Genomic DNA, 21387 nt, shown 5'->3' with positions numbered 1-21387 from the left:
GAAATACGACAAAAGATATTTTCATGCATACGAAAAAAAATTGTATGAACTTCATTTCATTCATCTTAATATTTTTCAATACCAAATTAAAGGTTCTAAAATGCTATTGGCTAGGAATGATAGAAAGATGTGTTTTTATCAAGATGTCTTATACAAATCATCGTATACTATATATATATACATTAAGATTCATCGGCTTAGAATTTTTGGTGAATGAATTTTTTTTTTCTTAGCAGCAATATTATTGAACAAATCAAAATTATGACTATTATAAATTTTATCAATTTAGTATTTTTATATTATTGTTGTTAAAAAGAAGAACTCTTACCAATCGTATTTTTACAGATTCCATATACACAGGGGTTGAACAACTCGCACTCATCAACATCCTCTGTGCAGTTTCTCCCACTGTATCCGGGAGGACACGTGCAGGTATAGTTAGCAACACCATCTATACAAGTGGCACCATTCATGCAGGGGTTTACTTCACAATCATTTATGTTTTCAAGGCAAAAGTCTCCTGTAAATCCAGTTGGACATCTGCACTCATAACTGTTCACTAAGTCGAAACAAATCTTCCCATCAAAGCACTGTACACCAAAGCAGTCATCAATGTTGTTTTCACAATTTAAACCTTCAAACCCTGAAATATAATTAAATATAAGGAAATATAAAATTATTAAATATAAATATAAAAATAAATATGAAAACAAGTATACAAATTTATATATAGAAAATAAAATATAATGAAATAAAATGAAAACGAATAACATTTCAATAATTCATAATGCTTGAACGGGGTTTTCCTTATTTATCCAGCCTAAGCAGTAAAATAAATTTCGGTTGGTGACTGACTGTACCCTAAACTAACTGTAAAAGGCTATAGCCTACTGCATCATTGGCTTATTACTGAAACCATGTGTATATTGGACAGTCTTGGAACGAACTAATAAAATTAAACTGAATATTTGACATATAATGACATTAATCACTGAAAGCATTTTCAGTTCAACATTCTATTTCACTGTAATTTTTATTTTCAATTCTGCATTAAATACAAAATACAATATTTGTAATGTAATTCATTTTTAGTAAGGCACCAATGACACAATTAGGGAAGGGGGCAGTAGCTAAACTTTCGTTTATAGTGATTTTCGTTCGTTTATAAACTTGATTTGCATATTCAGTTTAAGTTATCCTCGTTTTAATTTTTATTTATTCATTTATATTAGTACCTGTTGCATGTTTGTTTGCTATGGTTTTATTTATTCTTGGTCGGCTTTAGCTTGAACTATTATAGATTTTTATTTCTGCTGATCTTAAGTTTAACATGGTCTTTACTTTTCTTTGAAAAACTTCTTTTTAGAAAGTTTTTTTAATTATATATATAAAGTCAGCATCAGTATCACATATTTGTCAGTGTTGCCATGTAATGGTGCTGCACCGTAAAAATAAATCAAACCAAACCAATTGCTTAAATTTGCCGCAATTCTAGTCGATAAAAATTCAAAGATTAACAATCTGTTGATTCCCAAATACAACTAAAAATCCAAGAAAGCTATGCCTTCTTAAGGTGTTTGCTGGCACATATTTTAGCTTACTTTTTGTTGATTTTTACCCATGTTTCTTTTTTTTATATTTGGTACCCGGTATTACTAAAAACTACATAATTAAATGTTAATCAAAATTGAATTCTCAATTTTCCCTAGTTTTTTAAGATATATGTGGGAGCGTAAGTTTCGACTTCACCCATTCTAAAAATCAGGAATCATTTCAACTTCATTTTCATTTAATATTCCATTTCCTATTTAACAATGATTTTCCTCCATAAATATCCAACTGTTTTTAGCTTAATTTCCAACTTTTTTAATTTGGTGTCCGTTACTAGCAACTTCACTAAAAATTTAATTCCCGTTTTTCCTTCATTTATAACGATATGCACGGTTGTGTAAACTTCCGCTTAACCGGTTTCAACAACCATATTTCATTTCGACTTAATTTTCATTTCATATTTCATTTTATTTCATTTCATTTAATAATCAGAAACGATTTTCGTCCGTAAATATCCACATATTGATAGTCCGTTGATACCCAAAGGCAACTACAACTTCAAAAGAAAACTAAAACTTATTCACTTGTGCTTTCTGTTTTTAGCTGATTTTTCAACCATTTTCTTATTATTCTGTATAAATTTGGCTTTATTATTTAATTAAATAAATTAAGAAATAGGATTCTCGGTTTTTCCTAATTTTTAATGATATATACGGTTTTGTAAGTTTCCATTTAACCCAATCCAAGAATGAAATTTCATTTTCCCTGTCTATGGTATTTCAATTGGAAGTGTGTGTATTTTTTTTTTACCAGTCCAATTTATTCCTTAAAAACTTCATACATAATTCTTTTGATGAGGGTTTGCCCATTCAACTCCGAAATAAAGCGAGATAATAGCATAGTTTATAAAATAGCCATTTTAGAGCTGATTAAAAATATACAACTTATTTTTTTTTATCAACATAGGTAAAATTCTAGACAAAATACTTTTTGCTATCTTAGAAAGGGTTTAGGTTAGAAAAATGAAACTTTCTGTAATGGATCCAGGGCCAAAAACATACTCTGGAAAGGTATTGCCAAGCTACTATGTTAACCCTCCTTTCGGGGGGGGGATGTGACAAGAGCACCAATGAGAAAAATATTGGGGGGCCCAATGTGATAAAGGTGCCAATAATTAACCAAATTGTCAAATTTATGCAAAAAAAGAGTAGAAAAAACCTTTGATAATCTTTAAAAATCTCTGTGCTATAAAAGTAAAACCTTACAAAACAGATATTCTGCTGAAAAAAAAGATCATGAAAAGTATTTCCAGCTTCTCAACTTTACTCCACCGACAGATCCAAGGGGGCTGGGGGCCCTAGGCCCACCAAGATTTTTCTGGCACCCTCTTTCCCTGTTTCTTTTAGCAAACTTTTCGCTACTGTTCATATATACTTATACTGTCTTTTTCCAAACGAAGCATAGGTCAACTAACCTGGAAGACATTCACAATAGAAACTTTTGCTTGGGGGTGTTGTAATGCAGGAGCCACCATGAAGGCAAGGAGATGCTGCGCACGCGTCAAATATGATCTCACAGTGTCTACCCATATAAAAGTCTGGACAGAGACAGGTGTAATTTCCCAAGCCGTCTATGCAAGTACCACCATTAAGGCATACACCAGGAATGCAATTGTCCTCATTTATTTGACACCTGGAAAAGATAAGGTCGAATAGTTTATACATCTTACGTCATAGTAGCAGAGGCGCCACTAAAGGGGGGGGGCTTGGAATTTAGCTTATATTTTTAGCTTATTTTATCCTATATACCTCCATGTGTCGCCAAACTGGAAAATTTTGCTGGTATATTATTTGTATCTTCCCTCTGAACTCTAAAAACAAGCTTCACCCCTACATGGTAGGTCCCCTTTATAGTTATGCACTGGTGGGCACTTAAGGTACATATAGAAAGGGCAATTGTTTAAATTTCGGAGGGGCTCATTGGATTGTTTATCAGGAGTTCTGTAGCGTTTTTTAAGACTCAGAGTGATCGGAGGGTGGATACCCCCAACAGCTCGTATTTTCCCGAAATGCATCTGATAGAAATTTGGAAATGACCATTTTTGTCGTAAAGACTTCGAAAAAAGCTCATTCGATTGGAAACTAAAAGTGCCAGTGGTCTTTTTAATACTCAAAGTAATTGAAAAGCAAGTAACCCCCCTCCCACGCCCACCATTTCCTCAAACATAACCAATCAAAATCTTGAGATAGCAATTTCATACAACGTAATTGAAATGTCCGCATAATATTTTTTGGAGGATGAAAAACACCCCCCCCCCCCCAAAGCCCTCAGGGCAAGGGTTTTCAGTTATACCCTGGAGGCATATAAGGAGGCATAAAAAGGATGATCGCATAAACTTCGGAGGGGGCTCATTGAAATGGTAACCAGAACGTCTAGTGCCCCTTTTTAAGATTCAGAGTGATTGGAGGGTGGTGGATATAACCCCGCACTTCGTATTTTACCGAAATGTCTGTAATAGAAATTTCGCGATAACTTCGAAAACAGCTCATTCGATCGAAAATTGAAAGGGCTAGTGCCCTTTTTAATAGTCGAAAGTGATTGGAGGGCAACAAACCTCCCTCACAAGCCCACCATTTCCCCAAACCTATCTAATCAAAATTTTTAAATATCCATTTTTTTCAACATAATTGAAAGGTTTGAAATTATATCTTTGATGATGTTACCCTCTCCAGCCCTTATGGTAATGGTTTTAAGCTATTCCCTGGGGGCATATTAGGTACATATATAAAGGGTGATCGTATAAACTTCGGAGGAGGCTCACTGCATTGGTCTATCAGAAGTTCTAGTGCCATTTTTAAGATTCAAAGTGATCAGAAAGTGGATACACTCCTCCACATCTCGGGTTTCCCCGAGATGCCTCTGATAGAAATTTAGGATGGTCATTTATTGTCTTAGAAATTTCGAAAAGAATTTATTCGATTGGAAATCGAATTGGCTAGTACCCTTTTTAATAGTTAAAAGTGATTGGAGACCAACTAACCCCCCTCCCACGCCCACCACTTCGCCGGACACATACAATCAAAATTCCGACATAAAGTACATGTGCAATAGGGTACATATACGACGTAAAGTACGTATAGAAAGGGTGATCGTGCAAATGTCGGAGGGGGCTCATTGGATTGGTAATCAGAAGTTCTAGTGCATTTTTTAATCGGAGTGCATTTCGTGATCGGAGGGTGGACACCCTCCAACACCTCTTATTTTCCTGAAATGCGTCTAATAGAATTTTTGGGATGACCATTTGCTGTCGAGGAAACATTGAAAACGCAAAACTACCCCCCTCCGAAGCGTATTCCAAGCGTAAAACTACCACAATTCAGTGTCAATAAATAAATGAAACTCAAAAATGACAGAAATTACAATAAATAGCCGAGTCAAACCCAAACCAGCAAAAATTAACATGAGTAGAAATGTTTGAATGTTTGAAATGTTTTCACCTTTCTTACTTCCATAAATAAAAAATTATTAAAACCTTAAGGAACAAATGCCAGTGTATATCGATTAAACTGACAATCCTGAAATTAAACTGAAAATTAAACTGAAAATTAAACTGATTGTCATTCGTTTGTTGTTCGTTTTTTTTTTACAGCAAAATTGTGTTCTAGTCTTGAGAAGGCATGGGGATTATAAGTCCTATTCATGTTAATTTTTGCTGGCTTGGGTTTGACTCTTATATTTATTGTAATTATTGTTCGTTTGATTTTCATTTATTTATTGAAAACGATGTGCGGTAGTTTTATGCTTGGAAGATTATTTGACTTAATTTTTGCTCATTCTTGGCTTAATGGAGCTCTTTACTGTTCTTTGAAAAATATTTCTTGTGGAAAAAGTTCTTTAAATTATTTTCTGACAAATGTCACTGAAATGCCTATCAGTCCTTTGCGTGTAGTTGCATTTAGGGATGAGCGCAGGATTTTGTTTCAGGAGGAGGGGCAAACCTAAAAGGGCCATAAATAGGCAAACTATTAAGGAAAAAGCAAGGGATTATAAAGAAAATCTTGAGGTTCCAGGGTGAGGGCACGTTCTATAACCCAGCCCATATCATATATCCTGCATTATGGCAGGCTCTTTTTATTATTGAGGAATGCCCAGAGATATTTTATTATCGGTGAATTTTATTATTGAGGGTAAGAGAGAACATGCGAACATTCTTAATGCACTTTTCGAAATGAGCTCGCTTCAATAATATAATAATTAGAATAATAATAATAATAATTAGACTAGAATAATAATAATAATTTGTTCCAAGTTATTAAAAAGTAGTGAATTCAATAATGTGAATCTATAAGTAGTGAATGTAGTTCTCTGACACACATTTGATGTTTTTGATTAAGGATTTCTTATAAGTTCCGATAGAACATTTTATTTGGGGTCACTAGGGGCTCAATAATGTGCATTATGGTCTTTTTGCATATACAGGCGCAGGAAAATAGCAAATTACTAAGGAGCAAAATCATGTTTAAAACAATACATATTATTATAGCAAAAACTAAGTATATAAATAGTACCAAAGGTAATATGATGGTAAATAGACAGAAAGCAAACAGAAAAAAGGACCTACCTTGTGGTACAGAAGCTGAAAAGGTAAAAAAAAAGGTGGCTCCCTTTATCTGTTTATTTTCTAGGTACTTTCTGTTTACAATGGAGTCAGTAATACGGTGCAGTACAGTGGTAAACAGAGAGAAAGCAAACAGAAAAAAGGACCCACCTTAAGGTACGAAAGCGGAAAAGGTAAAAAAAAAGGTGGCTCCCTTTATCTGTTTATTTTCTAGGTACTTTCTGTTTACAATGGAGTCAGTAATACGGTGCAGTACAGTGGTAAACAGAGAGAAAGCAAACAGAAAAAAGGACCCACCTTAAGCTACGAAAGCGAAAAAGGTAAAAAAAAGGTGGCTCCCTTTATCTGTTTATTTTCTAGGTACTTTCTGTTTACTATGATGTCATAAACGGCCAATTATTGGGCGTTATGGTCTCTTGGTGTACACACGTACAGGAACAATCAACGCAATCTAGTACTACCCAACAGATCTTAAAATTAATTATAATACACAAATAAACGTTCAAATGGGGATAAGTCCATTTATTAGACGGTGAAAAGAAATACAATAGTCTGGATATTTCGATCACATGTTCAGCGATCCATGTCCAGTATTATGATCTCTTTGTGTACACACACACAGAAACAGGGTTTATTATATGGGTGTAAAACTATATTAAGAAAAATACATATAATATAATATATTATATAATATATAAAATATATTATAATATTATAATAAATATTATAACATTATAATAATATAACAAATTATAATAATATTATTATAAATTAAAATATAATAATATTATAGTAAATTATAATATATTACAATAATGTTATAATAAAAAAATATATAAAAATATATAATATATATATATATAATGTATACAATATATATAATAGTCTGTGGTGTAAAATCATATAAGAAAAATACATATAATATAAAAATCAAGTAACCAGACAGTAACAGAAGCAAACAAGAAGTATACAGAGAAAATGAAGACAACTTATAGTACAAAAGCGATAAATTTTGAAATGTTAGCTCCATTTTTTTCTGCTTGATTTCAAAGTTTAGTATGTTTGATTATAATTTTGGTTCTTTATATTCTTCGTTCTCCGTTTCTCCATATTTCATGTGTAGCTATTTTTATCTAAGAGCCTTTTTCATAATAATATTTGGTATTTATCATACAGGGTGTTGCACAAGGTTTACTTATTTGGAATGAGTTCACCTCAGTAATATTTTCAAGATAGAATTATTGATCGTGCAAAGGAATGATAGATGGCAGTAATATTTGGTATTTATCATACAGGGTGTTGCACAAGGTTTACTTATTTGGAATGAGTTCACCTCAGTAATATTTTCAAGATAGAATTATTGATCGTGCAAAGGAATGATAGATGGCAGTAATATTTGGTATTTATCATACAGGGTGTTGCACAAGGTTTACTTATTTGGAATGAGTTCACCTCAGTAATATTTTCAAGATAGAATTATTGATCGTGCAAAGGAATGATAGATGGCAGTAGTATTCTTTCTTGAAAGAAATTAGCTGGAGTCACTATTCTTCTTTGTTTAACTGATCAATGGTCTGATATCTTTGTATAAAAATGTCAATTACTTGGGTGCAGCCTCATTAATAAGCTTCTAAAGCCATAATAGAGTCATACAGTTAGATTCTATCATTAGCCCAGATAGTAGTACATTGTTGGGAGACAGCAAAAAGCTTGCATCTACATTTTTCCCGATTTTTCAGAAAAGCGAAAAACTTCATAAAGTCTTCACGACATGCAGTTGTCTAAGTAAGAAGCTCTGAAGCTGCCGTATGATTTAATGAAGTTCGGCAGTAATATATGAAGTTGTCCTGGTTTACCTTTAAATAATAATAATAATAATTAAATAGAGTAATTTAATTATAATAAATTAGTTAAAAATGATCAAAAGTCACAGAAATAAGACCGAGAAATAACCCTCTGGTCTAAGAACGTAAGTATATAGTAAATACTCGGAAATGATATGACATAGGTACTCTGTACACTTTACGTTTTTACGGGTCGGGTTAAATTTCAGAGGTGGGGGGATCAATTATTTACTTGGAATGAAAGATAAATACAAACAACAAGTAGAGACAAAAAAGACGTCTTTTTTCTTATGACAGTGGAACCTAAATGAACATTTTCCCATATCCAAGAGCCGTCTTCAGTAAAACAACTTAAAACCTTGAAAATCCTGGTTAATGATTATAGAACTATTTTAAAAAGATTTTAGTTTTAATGATCCTATTTTAATGTGAGTTTCTTTTATATTTTCATTTGTTTTTCTGAGGACGGCCCTTGGATTTAGGGTCGAAATATTCATTTAGGGTTAAGGTTCCACTGTCTTAAGAAAAAAAAAATCCTTTTTGTTTCTAATTGTTGGTTGTAATTATGTTTCATTCCAAGTAATTCATTCTTTTATGATCTTCGTCAATTTTAAATAGCGTTTTAGAATTGATTTGGAATTCAGTTGTTTTTCTTGCCAAAAAAGCTGTTTCTACTTGTTTTGTTTTTTACAGTTATTTTCGTGTATTGACTGCCTCTCTTGACAGCCAAAATAATTCCGAAATAATGGTCCTATGTATATAAATATTCATTTAGGGTTAATGAATTAAAAAAAATCCTTTAGAAAAAAGGATTTCAAGTCTTTTGTAATGTAATTGTCCTATTACTTCCACTGTGTCCACTTCGAAAATTTATATTTTTAATTCATGACTTATTTCTGTCACATTTGTCAAAATTTCATTTGTTTTTCTGGGGACGACCCTTGGATATAGGGTCGAAATATTCATTTAGGGTTAAGGTTCCACTGCCTTAAGAAGAAATTCCCTGTTGCTTCTACTTATTGTTTGCATTTATGATGGAAAGGCAATGGGGTCTCCGTCACTATTTAGAAATGAAACAAATTCATCGATGCTTAAAGAGAACGAGCATCCTTCTCCACAAGGCTGTATCAAGGGGGGGCCCCTCCCATCCCAAAATTTTTTTTGGGACACATTTTTGATGTGTTTTGTAAAGTTTTTTCGCAAACCCAAACCCCACCTCCGATAACAGTCCCCCCCCTTTAAAATCCTAAATATGCCCTTGCTTTTCTAACAGAGATTGCTTGAATCACACAAGTTTCAAAGCTAAGTATGCACGCATGTTATAAATAACTTTAGAAAGAAAACGAATTTTAATACAAACTTTTTACTGTCTCAAGGCAAGAGAACCTGAGAAAATTTCCATTTATTTAGTTCCTTTTCACAATTATTTGCATCATAAAAATGAGAAAAGTCATTAGTACAATTATACAGACATAAAAGAACAATACGAAAAATTGTATTTAAAACACAAATTGTTATTAATAAAATACAATTGAAAGATAAAAAAAACTTTCGTTGAGGTTGAAGAATTATCCTGAACTTTTTTTCCAACCCAATGTCAAGAAAACACACAGCTTTTCTCCAAGAAAAAGAACAACTAACGCAATCTGAGTACTATCAAAGAAATAAAAAAATAAACATTCAAATGGGGATAAGTCCATTTATTAGACAGTGAAAACAAATATAAAAGTCTAGATATTTTGATCACAGCGATTGGATACTGATGATGTTCGCTGTACAGTGACCGAAATATCCAGACTTGTTCATGTTGTACTATCTAATAAATAGACATATCCCCATTCGAACGTTTATTTGTTCGTCTTAGAAAGGCAGTTGAAGTCTTTTTTTCCCTTTTTGTACGTACCAATCTCCAGTTACTTCAATAAGAAATTTACGATAGAAAAGTCCGCTGGGATGCTGGCAGTTGCAACCATCTTTTGCAATTTCAAGCCCAAACCTTACTTCTAAGAAATCGAACCACGCAATCTAGTACTGTGCAGTAAAATTTCAAAGGAAATTTCAAAAACCATAATAAAGATACTAGTTATGCTAGGATTTCTTTGTGTCAATTTCGATTTAGAATTAAATGAAATATAAATATAATCAAGAGTAAAAGTTTCCATTTATTTAATAAGGAAAGGCAGCGTTGCCGAACAAAAAAATTTGTTAATTTCTAATTATTTTAAGTTTCAATTACCTGTCCCCAGTTATTCCGAAGGGACATTGACAGATAAAACTAGCCTCGGTATTAATACATGTTCCATTGTTTAAGCAGGGCCTTTCTAAGCATTCATCAATGTCTTCATTGCAGTTCATGCCTCCCCATCCGGGTTCACATTCGCATTTGTATCCGTTGATCTGAAATTAAATAAAATTTGTAATATGGAATAAAATGAAATGAATTTAACAAAATAAATAAAATTAAACAGAAATCAAAGGAAATGTAATAAAAAGTTGTTTAAATTAGGTGTTGTCAGTTGAAATTAGCTCGTTAACTAGGAAAGATCTGTCTTATCGGTTCTAGGGGGCTTTAAGAGGCAACAAGCCCCTATATGTATCAGTCAAATTTGTATGGTAAATCATTCACAGCTTGTTTTTCTTTGTCTTCAAGACTTAAAGTAAGGATTTTAGTTCTTAGCCAAAGATTGTTTTTTCTGCCAAGATTCAAATATGAATATAAGCCCACAAATTGACATTTTTCGGATCTAATTTCCGTTGAAATTTCATTTTTTTTTTTTGTATATTTTCCGAGTAATTAGCCTGTTAATGGTTCAATAGCTTAAAATTATTTTTCGAGCCTCAGTGCCGGCTGATCGTCTCTAAGACAAAGGGTTTTCAAAAATCTCCAAAGGCAAAGATTAGGTTTTGATCCCTGTTATAAACAAAACTAGTTTTTTTTAACTAAAGTAAAACCGTTCAAATAGGGATGAAACCTTTTAATTGACAGTGAATAGATATAAAAATTATTTAACTGGATATTTTGAACACATATACAGTGTTCATCATCAGCAGTAAAACTCACTGCTGATGATGAATCAGCAGTTTTACTGCTGATGATGAACACTGTATATGTGTTCGAAATATCCAGTTAAATAATTTTTATATCTATTCACTGTTAATTAAAAGGTTTCATCCCTACTTTGAACTGTTTTACTTTCGTCATGGAAAGGCAGTGTGGTCTTCGAGGCTATCTAAGTTTTTTTTAACTGAAAGTAAGGAGCAACTTTTAAAACTTAAAACTAATAGAAATTATTGCGCAGGTGAAGGTGGTTGCCCCCTCTTCAACACCTCACTCTTCACGCTCAAGTTTGTTCGTACTTTTAGAAAAGTTTCTTATTGTTCAAATTAACCGTTTGTCTAATTTAAGAACTCTTTAAGCTACCATCAAGAAGTATTCAGAATTTTTGATATAAGTATGAATTTGATTGAAAAGACAATAGAGTCATACGTCCCCGGTGTAACCAAGGTTTTGAATCAAAGTGAGTAGCACTATTGGGAACTCCCAGAGTTGTCAAATTGCACAAAGGATATTTTATTTGAGTTGATTTTTAACAGTTTCCTAGCAGGTATGTTAAAATTTTTTAGGGACTGTAATTTCCTAAGCCTCAAAAGGAAAATCATGCTCGGTAAAATGAATAAAAAAAAATTCAGACTTTCTAATGGTGTAAGTCTTATTAAAATGAATATTTGTGTCTCCGGCATAAAACGAGAAAACTTAAATTTATTTTGGACCTCTTATGCAAGCTCTACAAATTAGGGTAAGACCAGTCAATCAATTCTAAATAGTTTGGTCACACAAACTAAAAAAGCTTATGTTACATGAAATAGCTTGATCCCTATGGTATCAAACTTCCGTAAGTATTCTCTTAATTAGTCTTAAATGGAACGCTTCCATTGTAGTCACGCTCTTAGAACCCTTGTTCTAGAGAATTTACAGAAAATTGTTTTACTCTCCTATGGCTTATCACTAATTTGTAAATTTATATATGGTATTTCATTCATTAATTGTATTGGTAAAATGTAGTAAAAGCCACACAAATGGTTGTACATACAAGTATGTTTCATACAAGTATTTTCAGATAAGATCATAATACGAGCCCACCCTTGCCACGTGTAATTTAGTACGATAAACTAATTTTGCATTTAATTATGTTAATATTATAATTCAATCTAAATAATTTAATAGCAGAATATTTCATAATTTTATTTGGTGATAAATAAATGATATATTTTCATCAAAATGAAACATTTTCATAAAATTGATAAAAAAAACAAAATTACAATCTATTGCAAAAAAAGCGGAATATGTTTAAATTTATTCTAGATAGGACATGAAATTCATATTAAATCAAACTAAATGTTAGATTAAATTATTAAATTCATTAAACTGAAATTAAAAACTAAAACAAATATTAAATTAAATATCAAAAAATTACATAATAAATTTAAAATTAACATTAAAGATTAAAAATTAAATTAACTCGATAGGCAATAGATTGCCTAGAATATTCTTTTATTTATTCTAGATTGTAACTGCATTCTAATAATAGGCAGGCGCGTGCATAAAAATTTATTTTGGGGACAAAGATTGTTGCTGGTGAAAACCCAACAAGTCAACTACACAAAAATATATATCAGGTAAATATGATATTAAATGAAAATCGATAAGTCGAGGGTGTGTGCAATCCCAATGGCGTCAACACTGTGTGGGTGTTAGTACGTAATATACTAGTTAGCTAGTTATCGTGTAAACACTCTAGCCAGCAATTATGTTACTTATTAGACTCCTGGTGTCTTAATGGGAAAAAGCGATATGTATTAGGATTAGTTCCCCGCATGGCCTGCATTTTATTCGAACAAATAGCAGTAATTACTCTAAAAATAAAAAATAAATATTTTTTGGGAGATTCTTTGGCTAAACAACAAAAACTAACTAATCACCGAAAAAGACAGAAATTAGCTCCAAAATACTCTTTTTTTGTAAAAGGGTCTGTCAATCCCTATTTCATGATGTACAATTTTTATATAACCAGAAATGTTTAAAATATTTTTTATTTTACAATGATGTGACTTACAGTTACTGCTGAAGCCTTACAAGGAAAAACAAGAATACGTATTTGGTTCAGGAGCTGACCGCATGATGTAAATTTCCATTTGAAGGAAATGTCAGCAATTTCTCTGAAAAATACTAAGTGCACTTTTGGGAAGATTCTCTGGCTAAGCAACTAACCCAAGCTAATCTCCGAAAAAAGTGAGATTTGTACCAGGGTCCATTTCATGAACAGCTCTCTTAATCCCTGTTTCATGGTATATATTTTTTATGCAGATGAAAATATTGTAGCCTAAAATGACGTGATAATAGTTGCTGGTGGCTTATTCGGGAGATATCTGATTATCTCACATTTTATATGTGAAGTCGTACGCGGGAATTCGTACATTAGTAAAACCACGCTAAAATCAATAAAATCTGAAACCATTGAAAATATCGATTAGGATGATTTGGACCAAACCATACATTGCAATAGTGGTAGTGTCAGGAGGTATCTATACTTGTCCCTGGGCACTGTATCTACTTCAGCACCATTTAGCTAGAAGTGTCCTTCCAATATCCCCTAAAGTCCCCCAAATATCCCCAATCAGCTACCAAAGGGTTCTCCTTATGAGATTATATAATCACACCAACAGATTCAGCGTATCAGAGAATCCTACTGCAGAAGTTTCATGCTGCCATACAGAAAATGTGGAATTTACATTTTTTTTGCCAGAAGAAAGATCACGGATGCGTCTTTATTTGTTGTTTTTGTTTGCTTTTCGCCTGTTACCTTATGCGGGAATGCTTACACCGAAGAAACGCGAAAAAAGTGAGCTTGGTTAGAGAACTTTCTCCAACGGTAAGCGGAAAAGTTCCGAACTATAAAAGGCACAAGAGATAAAAAGATGTTTTATCTACCTGGTCCTGGCACGTAATAGCGTGAAGACAAGGACTTGAGCTGCATTCATCTATATTTGTATCACAGAGGTCCCCTCCAAAACCCGGTTGACAGACACAGGTGAAATTGCCGGGACCATCAACACATTCAGCACCATTGCGACAAAGATTGAGTTCACACTCATTCACGTCTATTTCACACCTTTCACCTAAATAATAAGTAAACATTTTATATTATATTTGCCTAAAAACCCTGTGCAATAACAGGCATAAAAAAGAAAGAAAAATGGTGAAGTATGCTATTTTGTGAAGACCAGGAAAAATAGTTTGCCCATTTCCCCCAAATAAAAAAGTTCAAGTAAACTTACCCCTCCTCCTATTAAAACCCCCAGAGGTTTTAATTCCATTCCCCACTCTGAGACGAAACAGGGTATGCTCGCCAAACTACGTATAAAATTCGCCCCCCCCCCTTTAATCGAACTTATCGAACTTATGCAGCGTCTATAATAAGTTGTATTCGCTTGCCTATATACTTCAGGCACAAATGTAAATCTCTCGTGTGTAACTAAAAGTCAACTGATTGCAAAAAAAAAATCCAAAGAACAGCTAGTTGCTGTCTTGCACTACGTAATTGTTTTCAGATTAATGATTGGCTGGATGTTAGAGACCCTTATCAATTATATTTTATCTCAGATTACGAAAATGAAGGAACTAAAGAGGAAATAAGCGATTTACCCCATATTCAGCAACACGTACTATCATTTCCACCAGCGTAGGAGATAATTTCTTATTTTCTTTTTGAAACAGATGTGTTACACCCTGCATTGTTACAGTCGCGACTCGGATTGTTACAGCCATACTACGTAATGGCTAAGATAAATGCAGAGTGAGTACAGAAGAGAGATACAGAATACAGAATATAGTGAATACATAAGAGAGATACAGAATACAGAAGAGAGATACAGAATACAGAATAGAGTGAATACAGAAGAGAGATACAGAATACAGAATAGGGTGAATACAGAATATAGATACAGAATACAGAAGAGAGATACAGAATACAGAACAGAGTGAATACAGAAGAGAGATACAGAATAGAGTGAATACAGAAGAGAAATACAGAATAGAGTGAATACAGAAGAGAGATACAGAATAGAGTGAATACAGAAGAGAGATACAGAATACAGAATAGAGTGAATACAGAAGAGAGATATAGAATACAGAATAGAGTGAATACAGAAGAGAGATACAGAATACAGAATAGGGTGAATACAGAATATAGATACAGAATACAGAAGAGAGATACAGAATAGAGTGAATACAGAAGAGAGATACAGAATAGAGTGAATACAGAAGAGAAATACAGAATAGAGTGGATGCAGAAGAGAGATATATAATACAGGATAGAGTGAATACCGAAGAGAGATACAGAATACAGAATAGAGTGAATACATAAGAGAGATACAGAATACAGAACAGAGTGAATACAGAAGAGAGATACAGAATACAGAATAGAGTGAATACAGAAGAGAGATACAGAATACAGAATAGGGTGAATACAGAAGATAGATACAGAATACAGAAGAGAGATACAGAATAGAGTGAATACAGAAGAGAGATACAGAATAGAGTGAATACAGAAGAGAGATACAGAATACAGAATAGAGTGAATACAGAAGAGAGATACAGGATACAGAATAGAGTGAATATAGAAGTACAAGTAATTGTCGAGTATTAACTTACTGATACAGTAAAATCCGTATTTAAAAGTAGTAAATATAGAATATTATGGATAACAAAATACGATTGCAAATAATATGGTAGCGGAAACCGCACGAAAAGAAGAGGCAAAACTTTTTGAAAATGTGTTGAAACCTGTTAATAGGTGTATCAATATTCATAGTAGTGACTCTCATCCGTCAATCTGACCTAAAATACCACTATTTATGGAAAAACAAGTTAGATACAAATTACAACCAATAAAGTTGTACTTTGCTCAAGGTCAATGTCACATAACTTTTATACTATGTGATGTGTAAAAACTATATTATATAATTTTTCAAATATTATGTTATATATTAAATAACATAAAAAACTGCTTTATATATTTTTTCATAAATAAATTATAATAACATTCATATATTATAATAATTTTTATTATTATCTCTTATTATTAGTCTTATTATCCGTTATTTTTGGTAGTTCATACAGTGAACTTAAGGAAAGTGATTGGAGATTATTCATACAATGTTTGTTTCATGTTCAACCAGTTGTTTCTGGTTGAACCTGAAGATTCAATTTGTGCATAAATGTCTATTGTCAATAAAGATATATTTATTATTAACAAATTAGAACGGAGATTGTTCTAATTTGTTAATAATAAATTTCATTTAATAACTGATATGACTATATTCTGGCTGAAGACTGGCTGAAGATTAAAAAAAAAAATTAACCAGTTCCTTCATTTTGATGTATCTGCAGCAACCTCTGAGGACTGAGGATTGGCTGAAGATTAAAAAAAAAAATTAACCAGTTCCTTCATTTTTATGTATGTGCAGCAACCTCTGCATATGTACGAACAATCTACATGCCCATGTGCATATAATCACAGTTAAAGAAACAAATCAAAAGAATATTGTTTAGTTTCAAGGTCATCTTCAGGTCTCCTAACATTGTTCAATGGTAAAAAATAGGGGTCTAATATGTCTTCTAGCCCAAGGATAAATGGGTATTCACTTCGGTGAAGCTAGTAGAGCTTCAGTAGAACAGGGAAAGAGCAATCGACCCCAATTACTTCTATACTACTGACTAGTATCCAAAGAGTATCCCAAAAGAGTACTCCTAAGAGATTGTAGTCTAAGATATGCAGAAGATATGCAGACTGTACAAAGGCTTAGAACAGTGGCATTGTGACATTTGGTTTTTGACATTGTGGCGTCAACATTTTGAAATATTCTGAAATAACACTGATACCATGTCGCATTCAGGGGTGTATAGAGAGGGGAGATTCTGTTGGACGTTTCTTCACCATTTTGACGACTAAAAATAAGTTTACATATCACTGTGACATATGTATCATTGTAACTGGCTTAAAGGAAGCTACCCTGTAATTGGTTGGTCTAAATTAATCAAATTTAAGCTAGGGTCGTCCAATTCTAAGTCAAATAACTTCTGTCCGACTTTTTTCGTATTTTCAATTAAAATAGTCGTTATCCTTCAGAAATAAGATTAGAATGTTAAAAGCCATAGTAATGACAGTGGTCAAGTATGGTCCTGAAAGGAGGGAACTTTAAAAGGCTGAGGAAGATTTGTTAAATGTTTTTTAGAGTAATTGACTAAAACATCGTCTTAAGGTGCTCGTTTGACTTACTGTCAAGTTCATATCCAGGATGGAAGGAGTTAGGGGGTTTGACCCCCCTCACCAACAAAAACAAACTAATGTTTGTCCGAATCGTAAAAACGTAACAGAAATACATTTAACAATTTTTTGATGCGTTTTTAAAAGTATGTTTTACCCTCATCCCCCTCTCCCCAAACAAAAATCCTGGATACGGTCTTGCTTACTATATATTCACCAAGAAGCTGCACGAAAAGTGGGGTTTGATCCCCCTATTTAGAAATATAAGGGAAAATGCCAAGATGATAACTATGCCGTGTTTCACAGATGAAGGATGACAGACTGCCAAAAATTCACCCTTCCAGCCATTCATCTTGAGCCAAACGAAAACCAGGTTCTCCTCAAACTGGTTTGGGAGAAGTCATAGATATGATTTAAAGGAGACTGTAACCTCATGGGAGGGGTTAAAGAGTGAAGTTAATAAATCGAGTTGGAAGGAGTGTGCGCAGCTCTTTTGGTTGTGGCGATTTGGTACTTGTAGAAGTAGTAAATGTAGGTGGTATATAAATATAGTTATTGAATGAAAAGAAATTAGCTTGATGCCACTGAGAGGAGAGTAGTTCCTAAAAATTCAATAACAACGAATTCAATGTATTTTTAGACCATAATATTTCCACTTTTACTGAGGCATTACAGCCTATCTAAGCCTGTGTGAAAGCATACCAATATAAAATAAGAACTTTAAGATTTAAGTGCAGAAGCTTATGAATTTGTAAGTTGCTGAAAAAGTTCCAAAAAGTAAGTTGCTGAAAAAATTCATTGGTGAAGGTACTGCACGATCCATCATTTGAAAATAGGGCTCATTAAAGGATTCAAAGCAAGTTATAACCTCATGGGAGGGGTTGAAGTTCTGAATAGATCGACGAGGAAGAAGAGCGTACGAAGCTCTGTTTGCCTATGGCAGTTTGGTGCTGCTGTGGGTTGCTAGTAGTAGTAGCAGCAGTAAGTGTAGGTGGTATATTTATATAGTTATTGAAGGGAAAGAAATAAACTTGGTGCCAGTGAGAGGATAGTTCATAAGAGTTCACAAAGTTCTGAAACAACGAATTAATTCATTTTTAGCCTTGATTTTTCCACTTTTAAGGGAGTATTCTTGTAATATAGTATCACAAGGGATTTCCCTCCTGTGTGAACCTATATAAAACAAGAATTTGAAGATTTAAAATGCAGAAACTTGGGAATGTTGCTCAATAAGTCGTAAAACATACCATCGTAGCCTTTAGGACAGACACAAATAAATCCATTTGTGAGGTCACTGCACGATCCACCATTTTTACACGGTCTCAACATGTCACACTCGTCTATTTCAGTGCAACTTGGGGCAATCCCTGAAAGAAGAAAATATGAAAAGCAAGATAATTGGACCAATCAGTAAAGGATAAAGCGTTCCACCTATTTGGCTAGAATATAATTATAAATAAAAAGAAAAATAGGAAAAAGTAAAAAAAGAAATATAATTACAAGTGTGCACAAGGTCATCATTTGAAAAGACAATCTAAGAGTTGCCGCACAGAAGTGTCTTGTGACACTGATAAAGCATGAATCTGAAAGAAGTTTTCCCTAAAGGTGCGCAGGGAAAAAGTCTCTACGTCTGAAAAAACATCTAATCGACCTGGAACACAATGTTGTTCCTCCTTTTTGTCAACAAAACAAAAGTCAAAAGGGCATTAAAGCGCTGTTTTATATTAGTAAGCGATGTTTAAGTGCTATTTTATATTAATAAAATTTATATTAATAAGTGCTGTTAAAGTGCTGTTTTATATTAATTTTGACTCATCCCATTGAGAGGGATAAACTGATTTCACATTACCACTTTCGTTAACTAGCTTACGTTATAGAGTATAGAAAATTTTCAATTGTTGGTCAGCTAAAAATTACTCGCCAATCAGAAACAAGATTATATTCCTATGGACCATATGTAAAGCAGTGTAGCCAATTTAGAACGAACGTAGAGGTGGTAGATGAGAATTATTTTTAAAAAATTATTGACAATTGTTCAATAAAAGACTAATGTTAAATGAGAGATCTAATGTAAATACAAACAGCAAGTAGAAACAACAGGGAATTTTATCTTAAGACAGTGGAACCTTAACGCGCAATAAATATTTCGACCCTATGTCCAAAAACTGTCCTCAGCAAAACAAATGAAAATAAAAAAGAAACATATTAAAATACGATAATTAAAATTAAAATCTTTTTAAAACAGTCCTAACATTCTTACTTCAAGGAACTTCAACTAGAATAATAATTCAAAATTACATAATAATTATCTAATAATAATTCTAAAGAACACATCCGATGAGTGGCTTCTGAACCATTCAAGGATATTAGATATTTGACTACCTTGATTACATATTTTTTTTTTTGTTATTTTTGCTTTACAGATTTATATAAATGTAAGTAAAAATTGAGTAATATAGATATATATATATATATATATGTATATATATATATATATATATATATATATATATATATATATATATATATATATATATATATATATATATATATATATATATATATATATATATATATATATATATATATATATATATATATTTATACATATATATATATATATATATATATATATATATATATATATATATATATATATATATATATATATATATATATATATATATATATATATATATATATATATATATATATATATATATATATATATATATATATATATATATATATATATATATATATTTATATATATATATATATATATATATATATATATATATATATATATATATATATATATATATATATATATATATATATATATATATATATATATATATATATATATAATATTATATATATACTTATATAATATTAGATAATAATATAATATTAAGTATATTATATTGAGCAATATATTTTAAACAATATAATATAGGTTATAACAGAGGCAGGAAGTTGACTCTCCCCTCGATTTCCTACTGTCCTGACCTAGTTTCGGCTATATATATATATATATATATATATATATATATATATATATATATATATATATATATATATATATATATATATATATATATATATATATATATATATATATATATATATATATATATATATATATATATATATATATATATATATATATATATATATAATATTATATACATATATATATATATATATATATTTATATATATATAATATTATATATATACTTATATAATATTAGATAATAATATAATATTAAGTATATGATATTGAGCAATATATTTTAAACAATAATAAATAATATAGGTTATAACAGAGGCAGGAAGTTGACTCTCCCCTCGATTTCCTACTGTCCTAACCTAGTTTCGGCTGCAACCTCCAACGTTTGCTGTGCTAAATGTACCAGCTTCAGTTACAAAATAATGCTGAATCAAAGACAGATATACCTAGTCAATTATTATACTAATATCCTAAGAAACAGTAAAGCGGTATTTATCCCACTTTATGGGGAATTTCGATCCAGCTGAAATGTTAACAATCCCAGGGGGCACCAACTTTCCGCCACTTGGAGTATATCTCAGAACACCAAGTATGCCACTCAGTTTTGCAGCGCTTGTTACAGTTTCCACCAATTTGGGTGCAGTTTTCACCGCGTCTGACACACTTCCGCCACGTTTACGAAGTGACACCTGGTTTATCTGATTTGTGAAAGTGGGCATCTCCTCAAATAATTTCAGGAATAAATTTAGTGGTTCTGTCTGATACCGTCATTCTCCTGTTTTGATTTTTTTTTTTTTCATTGAAGTTGTCACGAACTTTAAATTTCCGGGACCTATAATATTCAATAGATGAAGTCACTTATTGAGTTCAATGCTTCGTGGCGAAATAATTTATCTACAATATTCTAAGTTCCTAATATTATATTGCATCCCAATCATTAGAGTAAAATGGCAAGAAACGAATAACGCCAAACAAATTCATAGTATGGCTCTTAATTTAATTGAAGAGCAAAGAGCCCCACAACCAAGATCCA

The 21387-nt window shown here is 32.0% G+C and overlaps 1 protein-coding gene across 2 annotated transcripts in view; it reads right to left on the bottom strand.

Annotated features, from left to right (window-relative positions):
* Positions 1–21387, bottom strand: part of LOC136035213 (protein crumbs-like) — a 225149-nt gene that overhangs the window by 95706 nt on the left and 108056 nt on the right. For both annotated transcript variants that reach the window (XM_065716825.1, XM_065716826.1), the window contains exons 11-15: positions 18587–18706; positions 14003–14190; positions 10250–10410; positions 3026–3243; positions 329–643 (exon numbers count right to left, since the gene is read on the bottom strand). In XM_065716825.1, the coding sequence (XP_065572897.1) occupies positions 329–643; positions 3026–3243; positions 10250–10410; positions 14003–14190; positions 18587–18706 (1002 nt within the window). The remainder of the gene's footprint in view (positions 1–328; positions 644–3025; positions 3244–10249; positions 10411–14002; positions 14191–18586; positions 18707–21387) is intronic.

This window comes from Artemia franciscana, chromosome 14, assembly GCF_032884065.1.
Source record: "Artemia franciscana chromosome 14, ASM3288406v1, whole genome shotgun sequence".
NCBI lineage: Eukaryota > Metazoa > Arthropoda > Branchiopoda > Anostraca > Artemiidae > Artemia > Artemia franciscana.
The sequence above is the reverse complement of the archived record's forward strand: the minus strand, read 5'-3'. Positions and strand labels throughout refer to the sequence as shown.